The sequence below is a fragment of the Anguilla rostrata genome, chromosome 6, assembly GCF_018555375.3.
Source record: "Anguilla rostrata isolate EN2019 chromosome 6, ASM1855537v3, whole genome shotgun sequence".
In the NCBI taxonomy this organism is placed as follows: Eukaryota; Metazoa; Chordata; class Actinopteri; order Anguilliformes; family Anguillidae; genus Anguilla; species Anguilla rostrata.
In genome coordinates, this window is record NC_057938.1 from 52,617,045 (window position 1) to 52,630,637 (window position 13,593).

Below are 13,593 nucleotides of genomic sequence, written 5' to 3' on the forward strand. Positions count from 1 at the left end.
TTGGGGCAGGAACTCTGTCAGGGGGAAGGGGGAGGGGGCAGGAGGTTTTTGGGGCGGGGCAGGGGAACTCACCTCGTTGATCAGGAACTGAAGCTGTATTACCGCTGCTCCACTGTCGTGCTGGCAGTAGCATTCCACGCCGGGACGTCCGAAGCTGGGGGTCCGGAGAGTCAAGGAACATTCGGCAGGGACAAAGGGTACTCACGCCACAAACATTCAGTCTTTACAAGCACGCACTGCATTATTCTCAGTTGGTGGTTGGCAGGGTTAGCGTAGCATTGCTAATTAGCATAGTTAACAAGTCCTTTAGTGATACTGAATCTATGCTCCCTAGTCTGGCTGTGGGCAGGTGTGGTGCTAATGGTCATATTAATCTGGTGGATGCACTGTAACTCCCTCTAGATCAGAGCATCTATTAAATGAAGGCAATGTAATATAATGTAATACGTGAGACTGGAAAGCCCTCGAACCCAACTGGAAAAAAAATAAAACATTATACCAGCGTTATTCTCCGAACTCATCACCGCACACCCTCCTGGTACCCGTCCTGAATCCTGAAACCCCGCCCCGGAGCTCGGATCAGTTCCCGTCGCCGCCGGCGACGACCTGCCACGACATGGCGCTCCCACCGCCGCTCAAACACGGGGGATTAGTGCCCGCCCACCGACGGCGGGGATGAGTGGGGGATGAGTGGGGGGTGAGTGGGGGATGAGTAGGAATGTGGGGATGAGTGGGGATGAGTGGGGGATGAGTGGGGGTGAGTGGAGGGTGAGTAGGGGATGAGTGGGGGATGAGTAGGGGGTGAGTGGGGGATGAGTGGGGGGTGAGTGGGGGATGAGTAGGGGATGAGTGGGGGATGAGTAGGGGGTGAGTGGGGGATGAGTGGCTTAAAGGCAGGCAGCTCTCTGACAGCAGGGCCCTGTGTGTGATGCTCTCACCCGGCACCCTCCCCACAGTCTCTCTCTCTCTCAGCCGACAGCTAATCCATCAGCAGCAGGAGCGGAACGCAGAGCCCTTCAAGTGTTTAAACGGGCCGGGCTTCAGCCCGCCTCAAGTGCAGCGGCCATTATCCGGGGGGGTGTGACGGGGGGCGACCCCAGGTCTGGGCCTGAACGGCCGCCGGATTCATTAACTCTGCCAAAACTGTCCCCCAAAAAAAAGTCAACCCTATCATTTTTTACATTTTTGTCGAATGGTGTAGGCTATAGAGCGCCATCCACATGCTCTCGTTGCAAGCTGAGAGGTTGGCGGTTTGAATCCAGCCGCGTGACTCTTGCCATGTGTCTCTCCCTCTCTCTCTTGCCCCCCTGTTCTTCCTGCCCCTCTGCACTGTCCTGTCCAATAAAGCCATCGTGTTGTCACGCATCAGCAGAAGTTTACGCAAACGTGCAGAAGTGACACGGGTGACCTTTCCGTTTGGGTTAACCTCATAAACATGGATGTTGTCAACAAAAAAAAAAAGTACTCTGTTCTGTTCGAATCGCTCTACCACGGTCCAAAGAGGAAACACTGGTGCTGCAACATAACTTTCACAAAAACGGAAGGCTTGCACATCGCACCAACGCTTGCACAAAAAACACAATCTGCTTTCCCACAGTCCAAAGGCAGGCCAATCGCACTGTAGAATTTTTATCAAGTCTCTTACTAATCGTGTCTTTTATCTTAGGACTTAGCCATAGCTTCACTGACTTAGCCTTACGACTTAGCCAGTGCTTTACTGTGTGAACTAGACTTGATGTTCATGGCTACGGATAACTACGACTTTATGACAGACTTCATCTGACCTGTGTTTGTATTTGTTCCCATGACCTTCAGTATGCACTTACTGTACGTCATTTTGGGTAAAAGTGTCTACCAAATGAATGCAATGGAAATGTAAAAAAAAAAAAATGCAATGAATATCTCAATATTTATGTGGGACCTAGGTCTGGGCACTGAGTCTGTATAGACAGTGGCATCACATGACATTATGCAGAGAAATGTCTGGAGGAACACATATGAGAGGGAAGAGATTTAAATTCATCTCACAAATGCAAAAAACAATAAAATAAGATAAAACAACCGAATGACTTCAACGACCTCTGTGCTTCGCAGAGAAACGCAGTGAGAAGCCCCGCCTCTCTCTCTCTCTCTCTCTCCCTCTCTCTCTCCCTCTCTCTCTCTCTCCCTCTCTCTCCTTCTCTCTCTCTCTCTCTCCCTCTCTCTCTCCCTCTCTCTCTCTCTCTCTCTCTCTCTCTCTCTCTCTCTCTCTCTCTCTCTCTCTCTCTCTCTACTCTCCTCTCTTCTCTCTTCTCTCTTCTCTCGCGCGTGAGAACAGCAGCGATGCATATTTACTCCAGCGGTTCAGAGGGAGGGGGGAAAATCTGCCTCGTTGCAGTTTTTTGCACAAGGAGCCGTTTCATAAGAATGCAAAGCACATGACAGAAGAAAAAAATGCTTGCTTTTACGAGGGGGAGGGGGGTAGTCAGAGAAAAAAGGGGGGGAAAAAAGAAAAAGAAAAGCTTACGGAAGCAGACAGACTCCTGACAATGACTTATCAGAATTAACACACACTGGAATAACACAAAAACCTGGCATTACTGTGTTTACACTGCAAGCCTTTGAATCTAAGTGTTCAGAGCTGCAATTTTATAGCTTCCCATTTTTCAGAGTTAAGTACGACGACCAGACAGACCCAGCCCACACACACACACACACACATACACACACTTAGCTCTCCCCCCCCCCCCAATCTTCCCCCAATCCCGTGGCCAGCGCCAAATGTGACAGCAGAGACGTCCATTAATACAAATCATGACCTGGGACGGGGGGGTGGAGGGGGGGGGGGGACAGGCCTCATCAGTAGACAAACTGAGGCGACGAGTCGAGGCTGATAAAGCCATTACTCAGCCGCTCTACCTGCGCGCTGCGACACTCCTCCGCCATCAATCCTCACCGGCAGACAGGGCCTGCGGCAACACCGCCACCGGCACCGCCGCCACCGCCGCCACGGCCTCTCCCCCGGTCAGCAGCCCACCCCGGCTCCCTCTCCCTCTCCTTTGCCAGATGGCAAGGGGCCTGGCTCCCCACTGTGATGTCACAGTACACAAGGCCCATAAAAGGAGTGCTTAAACCTCGGGGTCTAGGAGTCGGGACTAGCAAGAGCCCGACCAATCCCCTCGCAAGACCGCAGGCATGTCATTCGGAATGTTGCAACGTCAACGTTCTAAACTGATCGCTTAGCACAGTTACTCTCAGCTGTCTTCTTTTATATTGTCTCCTGTTTATTATTATTTTTATTTATTTATTTATTTTTTTTCCCGGATGGATATTTGCTAAAAGGTGGATAGGGCTAGTGTCTCTCAGTGGGAGGGAACTGAACCCTGAAGCCTCAGACTGAAGGGCAGTTTTTTAACCACCAGACCACAACTGATGCTGTCTGAATATGCGTGCGTGGAGGCTCCTGCTCGCCAGTACAAACAGCTGGCCAAAATTACACACAGCCCAGACAAATAAAAAAGAGGAAGCAAGAGACAGAGAAAGGAAGTAGAGGAGAGAGAGCTAGAGAGAGAAAAAGAGAGAGAGAGAGACAGAGAGAGAGAGAGAGAGAGACTCCCCACTGACCCAGCGGAATCAGCACTGCAGTTTAGCCCAGAGTCGGGAACTGTAAGTGACTTAATTGAAAACTCATTCGAGGGGGGTTGCCTAGCAACAAAATGGGGACGAAATCCTTCAGGGGAAGCAAAAAAATGAAAGATTTAATGTGCGCTTTTTTCCCCGAGTGTCGTTCCGCTGCCCCCCCCCCACCCCCCCACCCCCACTCCAATACTTTTAGTTTTCCCAAGGAGAAATCTTCCGCTGTGTTAATAACATCCTGAACGTTTGACACAGCTCAACACGTGCGCCGGGCCGTACGTTACTCTTACCGTACGCCACGAGCGCACTGCACGCGGGTGCCAACGCGTACTGCATCCACACGTTCTCACACGGCGTTAAAAAACGCAAACGCGACGACTCAAACACGACAAAGGCGCTCATCGTTCATCGGGCGCGTTCGTACGTTGTCGTTGCGCGCGTCTTCGCCACCGCGGAAGAGGAGATGAATTAGCACCGCCTTCCGGAGGCTGACATCACCAGAGCACTAAGACCACGTGCCTGTCCTGGCACCGCACAGCTCAAATATGGGGCCCCGGCCTTTATTAACAACGCTCGAGAACTCGTAAAAAAAAACCGGGTGCGACATTATCTCGGTACCCAGAATGCACTGGTGCGCCCAGTGCGGTGAGAATTTAAATGAGTCATGGCCCCGTGGGCAGTGGATTCCGAGCTCTGGGCAATGGCAGGGAGGCGTTACTGAAGCTCAGCAGACACACAGTCATGTACCCCATGCCCCTCCCAATATGCACCAACATGCCCCTCCCACTCCCACATGCCCCTCCCAATATGCACCAACATGCCCCTCCCACTCCCAAATGCCCCTCCCAATCTCAAATGCCAGCTCCCAAGTAGTTCAATTTGTCCAACACAAATGATCTTCCCACAACCATATGCCCCTCCCAAAGACACCAACTTGCCCTTCCCATTTTTAATTGACTGCCCCTCCCACTTGGACAAATATGCCCCTCCTAGTGACACCAACTTACACACAAACGCCTGCACAATTATACACACGTCTTCTTTCCGTAAACACAGCAGAAACAGGACATTCATACACATACATAAACACACCAGCACCTCTATACACACACTCCTACTCCTGTACCTAAACACACCTGCACATACACCCACAAACACTTACACTTACACTGCTCTGTACAAACAAACCTGCAACCTCCACAAACCAGTACGTACATCCCTACACACACACACACACACACACACACACACACACACACACCTTTAACCAAACACATCCAGCATCTCCTTCTGCAGTCCCCAGTAGGATTACAGGAGCAGGCTCACTGAAGCACCACATCAGTCAGTCCCACGCTGGCGAGAGCTCAAGTGACCCTTTTATGAGGCAGACGCACAGAGGCGGGGCTGAGCGGAGTCTGAACAAAGAGCACGTCTCCACAGGCACGTCCCCCCTTGAGATGGGAAGCCAGTTTAACACGGGGCCGTTACCCCCCCTCCAACGCCGCCGCCCATGTCGCCGTTTAAAGACGCGTTCTCAAAGCCAGTCGAACGCAGCCGGCCGCTCGACAACTTTTTATTTTCCAGGGAAACGCCACCGACGTCATTCCCCCCCCAGACCGTGGCGTACCGCTGTGCTCACACTGAACACACTCACACCCAGAGTGGACAGGAAACCTCCCCCCCCCCCTCCACCGTCACCCCCACCCCCCCTTCACACCCCACCAAGCCTGTGACAGACGCGCACTGCATTGCAGCAAGGGCTGTCCACATATCTGTGTTTGCACCTTCTCCCCAGAGGGGTGTGTGTGTGTGTGCGTGTGCGTTCAATAGTGAGCAGACCACTCATCTGATCCCAGAGTTCACACACACTTTATCTCCACCACTCATTAGACTCCAACCATCCCCCTACACAGTACTGCAGCCCCTCCCACATAGTACTGTAGCCCCTCCCACACAGTACTGTAGCCCCTCCCAAACAGTACTGAAGCCCCTCCCCATTAGTACTGCAGCCACACCCACACAGTACTGTAGCCCCTCCCACACAATGCTGTAGCCCCTCCCACACAGTACTGTAGCCCCTCCCCACACAGTACTGCAGCCACACCCACACGCATCTCCCCAGACCCTGGGAGTTGGGGGCTCGGGGAAATGAGAATTGAGTGGATACCCGGGAGCATTTGGATGTTCTCCTCAGAGAGCGTTTACCCCAGCAATCCCACACTGGGCCCGGGGCGGGTCGTGATGAATCAGTCGCCCGTCGCCCTTGGCACCGATTGGCCCATTTCCTCAGAGCTCCTGCTGTTCATTCCGTCCTTCCACGTACAGGCTGCTTTTAGTTCCCAGTTTGTCCAAAAAAATTTAAATAAAAAAAAAAAAATACTAAAACATCTTCATAAGTGCACCATTGTCGATGAATAATACTAACATATAATCAGAATCACACTTGTTATCTGCAGTCACAACATTTCAAAAACACTCTCATGGCCAACTCATGGCTTCCAGGCTCCAGGTCCAACAGGGAGCCCCTTTAAAAATAATCCAGCAAATGTTTGCTTTCCTTTTATTTAATCTTTTTTATTTAAGTTTCTTACTAAACACAGACACCAGCACAAAGCGGTCTGAGGTTTTGGAAAAATTACTTTGAGCAGCTCCTTGCGGTGGTGTGTTGTGTTTTTTTTTTAATTAAATGCCAAGACCATCTCAGCTGGACCAGTCCTCAGAAAACACGGGGATCCTCTTCCTGTCATTGGCGGCCTTGGTATCTCCACTTTAAGACCAACACTTCGCTCACAGTCACTTGATTGGTCAGTCGGCTTTGAGTGTCACTTTTTGCTTGTTCTTTCTACTGGTCTGTGGTTTCTAAAGCATATTCCCTAACCCAACAGTTCAACTAGCTGGGCTCTGAGTGTACGCACAGCTCCACCCAAACGCTGAAGGCCAGGATTATAGCCTCAGTCTTCCATTTCAACACTGATGTTTTGAAAAGGACTGCCAGTGTTTGTACGTGCGCCTCTACAGTAGTCGTTCAACATTTACTTTACGGGCTGTGGCCCTGGCTAAACAGGCCCAGTAGTGTACACACTAGCAAAAGTCACGTCCAATTAGAAAGTTCACGGGGGGGGGGAAGACGCAGTTGAATTGGGACTTCAGGCACGTTCTCAAAAAAGCTAACCTTTACAGAGAGAGGTTCCCGCCACGCTGTCGCTAACAGCTCGTTAGCATTCCAGAAACGGGCCGAAAATGAATTGCGTACGAGGACCCCGGCGTCCGGCGTCTGGAATACAAATGCGCTTAAAATCTTCGGGGCGAGGACAAGCACTTAGAGCGCCGGGAAGCGTCTGATTGGACGACAGCGGCGGGAAAGGCCGCTTATTCCCGGTCCCAGCTCTACGGACCGGCTAATAATGGACACGCTCTTATAATGGAAAGGACGGCCGGAGGGAAGCAAGGTAGAAAACCGGGTCATTTCCCTATCAAGTCGAGCGCAAAAAAGAAAAAAGAAAGTCCGATATTGTTTTCTGCTTCCCCGAACTGAATCCTTCCGTCTTGTCGCCCACAGACACGGCCCAGATCAGGCGCGGCTGATGACGACGAGCCTTCAGACACCGTTAACCCTTTAAAGTTGTGAGGTCACAAATACGTGATCAGAATGTTCTCGGCGGAACGTTCTAATGCTGATGTCACAATCACTAACTGGTAACTGAAAGCAGCGGAGTTCTAGAACACTGACGTCGAATTTTGAAAACGCATTCCAAAAATCGCGCTCTTCCAACGGGTTAATGTCCCACTGTCTAAAACTGAGTCTACGGTGGCATTGAGGATGGTTTTATGGGCAAGTGCACAAGTGAAAGAACAAATAAAACAATGTATTGATTTTCTTGTTAAAAGAGGTATTATTTTATTTACAAGGTAACGATCCAACGTGTCTTAATGACACCCCATGCAAATCAGCGCATCCAATGACTGCGCATTCACCACCCCGCTCATATTCTGGCTGATCATATCTGATGACACATCTAACGAGTCTGAGGAATTTCTCTTTCTGTTCTCTGTTTTTTTTTTATTCCCCCCACGCACAAGCAAGAGTCGCCATAGAAACACTGAGCCACAGCATCCACATCTCTCCAAGAATGCGGTCCCAACACCCCCCCGCCAACCCACCCCCTCCTCCTCCTCCTCCTCCTCCTCCCCACCTCCTCCCCCCCGTCGACCGGTTTTTCCGGTAGCTTCCGACAGGGCTCGTTTCGCTGGACACCTCGACGCGCGTGACTCTGCGATCTCCTCGCCACCCCACCCCACCCCCACCCCTCCCCAGGCCTTCTCTGCATCGCTGCCCGCGCCGATAGGAGGACTTCACTTCCCATCAGGCCACGGCAGAGAGGATCGATGCCTCAGAGCGAGTGAGCGAGCGAGCGAGGCCACTGACGCCAGTCCTCCGCTGACGTCAAACCTGCCCAGTCATACATTGGGCCTCGCTGGGGGGGGGGGGGCAGAGGAGGGGAGGGGCATTCGGCTTCTCTGAGGGCAAAAAAAAAAACTGCCATTTTCTTCGGAGCAGCAAAGAAAGCCTTTGGGAAACACCACAAATGCACACGTGCTGATGCACAGCCTATTCATACACAACCCTCTGTATGTGCCGTATGTTTATATATTAAACACAGCGACAGTACGAAAAGGAAGTCAGGTTTTGTTTTGTTTGTTGTTTTGCTTAAGGAAACTGTTGATGGAAGAGGAGTCTGGCACTGCTTCGGGGGTGGGGGGGGGGCTTGAGGAGGAGACAGGGACCCCCCCCAGGCCAGCTCACAGGCAGCCTTTGCTAACGCTAATAAGCACGTCTCACAACAAAACTCTGTGAAACAGGAACTCCAGGAACACGGTGTTTTAAAATGCTTTTTCTCCCAAGTTTGGAATGGCTGACTACTGATTTAACTGATATCAGACCATGGAGATCATCCACACGCTAGGACAGTCCCCCAGCAGATACCAGACCATAGAGCCCATCCATGAACTAGAATGGTGCCTTAACAGAAATGATGCCATAGAGTCCATCCATGCACTAGAACAGAGACCTAACAGACACCAGACCATAGAGCCCATCCATGCACTAGAACAGTCCTGAAACTGATACCAGGACCATAGAGCCCATGCAAGCACGAGAACAGTCCCTTAACAGATATGACACCATAGAGCCCATGCATGCACTAGAACATTGCATTATCAGAAACCTGACCACAGAGCCCATGCATGCACTAGAACAGTCCCTTAACAGAAACCAGTTTGTGGTGATCACTCAGGGGGGGGCCGCCCTGCCCGAGTCCTGTGTAAACAGGTACCTGTACAAAAGAGGACAGCACAACAGCACCCTGGCATTTTGTCTTGAACTTTTCAGCAGCTCAACCTGGCATTTACCAACCGATTTTCATTCCCCGGCACAAACAAATGGATTGATTATTACATCTAATGTGCGCTCTATTAAAATAATCTCCCATGACAGTTTCAATCTATAATGCTGGAGAATAATTAGGATAAACTCATCTCTCTGTCTGGGCCACAAAAATTATTTAACCTTTCCACCCACCCATTAAACATCAGGAAGGGCAGGCTGGCCTTATTCTGACATTCTCCCCTTTTTAGAAACATAATCTCATTTTCCACCATTTATATTTGCTATGTGAGATCTGTCATTCTGGAAGTTCATCCCCCACTCATTATTTGTAAATCAAATATTCATAATAAAAGCATGACTTTTACATGCATTTTACATTTTAATACTCTCAATATGTGCTGGACGCAAACCGTCAAAATGACAACCGCAAAACTCATGTAATCCTAGTATTATTTAAATCGTATTAAAAATTAGGTAAAATTAAGTAATGATAGCCTGAGAGAAATTGAAAATACTTCTATTATAAATAATCTGAAATAAAACACATCATCAAGGCACTGCACATTCATATTTATATATTTTACAATATTTACAACATACCGCAGTATATTCATTTCCCATATGGATGGTTATAAAAAGCCTGAGTCTCACAAACACAGGCCTGGATCACTGGGCATATCTGGGAAATGGAGGCACACTGCAGAGCCAGACTGTATTTAGGGCTGGCAGAGCGGTGTGCTATTAAAGAGTTTCCCCAGCGCAACAGAGCAGTAGTGTGGTTGGTTCCTGGAAGGCATGGAACTCCAGAAACAGGAACTATTAATAACCCCAGCCAATTCATCATTCAGTTAGGGGCCCTGTGAGCACCATCTTTACAGGAAAACGTGTACGGGAAAGGGGAAAAGGAAAAGTGATTCAGCATAAACCTTGCAGGCTAAGGCTTACACAGGAAATCTGCTGCTTGCTGCTTACGGACAGTGGTAGAAACAGAGCAGGAGACAGGGAGTAACCAAGCAACCAAGTAACCAATCAGGGGGGAGAAATGAGCTTATTTTCACTCGGTGCATGACATCACCATTCTTTAGGCACCGATTTGTACCAGACTGGCAGAGTAAAAAAATACCAATAATGCATGTGGAGACACCAGCGTTCATAACAACTCTGCCCTGCTATTTATGCTCTGCTACAGCCATTTCACAGATAACACTCTGGCTCAAATACAGGACTTCCTGTCCAACTTCCTGTATCTCCCAGTACCAGGCTAACGCTTGTCATGTCAGCTGTGGAGATCGTTTCACAGCGCTGACAGGCAAAACGGATCGGCCAAGCGGCCCAGAAGCCCACACAGATTTCCACGTCAATACGGGTGTCACATGACTCCGGAACATTCCCTAGGATCTTAGCAGAGCGGTACAGGATCGCTACGGTCTGCAACTCGACTCCACCTCTTACTGCAATCTTCAATTGTGACATCAGAAACGATCTGAATTCTTACTTTTCTCACTGACATTTCCAGAGGCCGCACGCAGAAGACGGCCAACTACTACAATAAACAAAAGGAACCCAGTTTTGAAAGTGAAAGCATTTTGTCAGTGACCAGAACACACAACAAACACTCACGGCACGCATATAAAAACCAACAGGATCACTCTAATCCCCTTAATATTGATCGACCGAACACAGTATTCTTTCTCCAAAGGTAAACCGACTGCGTGCGATGGGTTGGGCTGCAAGGAGTAGCAAATCTCTCTAAAAGTACGACTGTCCTTTATTTTCATCGCGTACCGCATTCAGCGAAGCACAGCTCAATTTACAAAGCCTCAAACAGCGAACACATAATAATAATTTACCAATTTCTGCGGGCTGCCTCTGCTCATTACGATACAACGCACACGCGGCGTACGGCCTCTCCGAGTTAGACATGCGTTACAGCTGCAACGCTCATTACCCACAACTCCCTGGGAGAGAGGCTGGGCAACATGGCCGTCTCTCTGGGGAAAAAGATCATTCCATTTCCTTTTAATCGCTTTCTCAATTTCTTCGTAAAACACAGAGGCGCTTTTTTTTACCGAGAGACAGACAGACGAGCGCGAGGGGCTAGTCATGCAGCAGACCGAAGGAGAGGCGGACGGAGAGAGAGAGAGAGAGGGAAAGAGAGACGGAGAGAGAGAGAGAGAGATAATTCTGTGCGAGAGAGGAGGAGGAAGAGCAAGAAACAGGCCGCAGTAAGACTAAATGAATCTGACTGTGACTGTTTTTTTTTTCTTTCTCCCCCTCTTCCCTCTTCCACGACTGCTCAATAATTCACACGGCAAACTGGAAGCCAACGCGCGCGCATTTAGCGCCGTTAATATTTTACATCGTCAAAGTGGCCGAGGAAAGCGCTTTATTAAAGACGGACGTAAACGTCTGGGCGGATCGGCGCGAAGGGGATCGCTCGCTCGTTAGCTCGTTAGCTCGTTAGCTCGCCCGCCCGCACGCACGCACGCTCGCTCGCTCGCTAGCTAGCACGTTATTCCCTCCTCCTTGCTCCGCGAGCGGACCGCGCAGACGGCAGGACTATTTATACGTGCGCTCGCTGCGGCAGAATAAATAAACAACGGAGAGGGGACAGTTATAAATAAGAGCGGTGGGCGAAGGGGTGGCATTATCTATTAATGAACGGGCGCGTCAGCCAGGGCAGCTGTGGCATGACTCCCCCGGGCTCTCCCACAACCCCCCAGCGTCCTCCCTTTGACCCTGCCCCTCCCCCCCCCACCCCCCCGCCGTTATCTCACGAGCGTTGGGGGGGGGGGGGGGGCGCGAGGCGGCGGGGAGCCGATAAGATCTCGGGCGTCCAAAAATCCTGGGCGCAGGAAAGGGAGAGGTGGCATGGGAAGATGGAGGGAGGCTGAAAGACAGTGGGGGGGGGGGGGGGCTTAGTCGGGGGTCAGCTGGTGGGATCTACAGTAGCAGGTTCCACCAGATGGAGGAGAGGGTTGGGGGTAGGTGGAAGTGGGATTTGTTTTTCGATGGCAAATAATACACACGACTGCCGCTTCTCTTCATAGCCAAAGTACTGGGTGAGGAGGGCGGGGGGGGGGGGAGGGGGGGGTCTGGGGATGCTCACGGGTATCAAAGACCCCTCTGATCCCTGTCCCGCATGGGAACCACATGAGGGCCGGTCTGTACTGACCCATAATCCTTTTCTCTCGAGCCGCCGCCGCTTCCAAGGACAAAGCACCTGCGTGGGACGAGGGGGGGGAGGCGCGGCGGGACGGGGGGAGGGGGGGGCACACCGCGGGACGGCTTTAATCGCACCCGCGAGCACAGACCGGCGATCAGCTGGAGCTGCTGGCTCACGGTGGGACCCCTCCTGCATTAGAGCGGGACATCTGAGCTGTCCTCCAAACACACACACACTCACACTCTCTCACACACACACAGGCATGCACACACACACACACTCACACACACACACACACACTCTCTCACACAAGCAACACACACACACTCTCACACACACACACACACTCACTCACTCACTCACACACACACACTCTCACACACACACTCACACACACACACACACACACACACACACACACACACACTCACTCACTCACTCTCACACACACACACTCTCACACACACACACACACACACACTCACTCACTCTCACACACACACACACACACTCACTCACTCTCACACACACACACACACACACACACACTCACACACACACACACACACACTCACACACACTCACTCACACACACACACACACACACACACACACACTCACTCACTCACACACACACACACACTCACTCACACACACACACACTCACTCACTCACACACACACACACTCACTCACTCACTCACTCACTCACACACACACACACACACACACTCACACACTCTCACACAGACACACACACACACACACACGCACAGCCAACAGAGGCTCACCACAGGTTATCAATGCAAAATCTGCCCCACGGATGTTAACTATAGCCACGATAGCAGGCAATGTAGAGCTCCAGCCTCTTTTCGCGAGATTCACACACAAGGCCAGAGGTCAAGGGTCACATGCAGCTTGAGCAGGCAGACACAGGCCCCCAAAACAGGGATTTTTGTCCCCACGAAAAGAGTCCACATTGGGCCCTACCGCCCCAGAAAATCCCTTGTTAGTCAGAGCTCTTGAAATTGTCCTAACCACCCCCCACCACCCCCCCACCCCCGGCAGACCACGGGGCCCACCCACGCACTGGAACAGTAGTCCTGACAGGAAGAACCATCCAGCAGCCCCAGATTTCATTTTAAAAGAATTATTGGCTTTCCTTTCATTCCCCAAAGAGGTCTTTGTGTCAATTTCCAGCTCCAATTAGACGTAGGCCTACATGCACTGTGACAATGGGAAGGGATACGTATTGACGGTTTTTTTCTTTTCGAATAAACGGCTCAGGTGGCATTGGAGGTAATTAATAATTTACTGAAGGACACACAGGGGCCAGCCCTTGTGGGAGCCCCCAGCCAATCACAAGCCAGGGGGATTCTCATTGGGGGGGCCATTGCACGGGGGCAGCGTGAGGAGGAGCTGTCAAT

The 13,593-nt window shown here is 50.9% G+C and overlaps 1 protein-coding gene across 20 annotated transcripts in view; it reads right to left on the bottom strand.

Annotated features, from left to right (window-relative positions):
- Positions 1–13,593, bottom strand: part of stxbp5a (syntaxin binding protein 5a (tomosyn)) — a 130,066-nt gene that overhangs the window by 87,839 nt on the left and 28,634 nt on the right. For all 20 annotated transcript variants that reach the window (XM_064340477.1, XM_064340475.1, XM_064340476.1 and 17 more), the window contains exon 3: positions 73–154. In XM_064340477.1, coding sequence (XP_064196547.1) covers positions 73–154 — 82 coding nt within the window. The remainder of the gene's footprint in view (positions 1–72; positions 155–13,593) is intronic.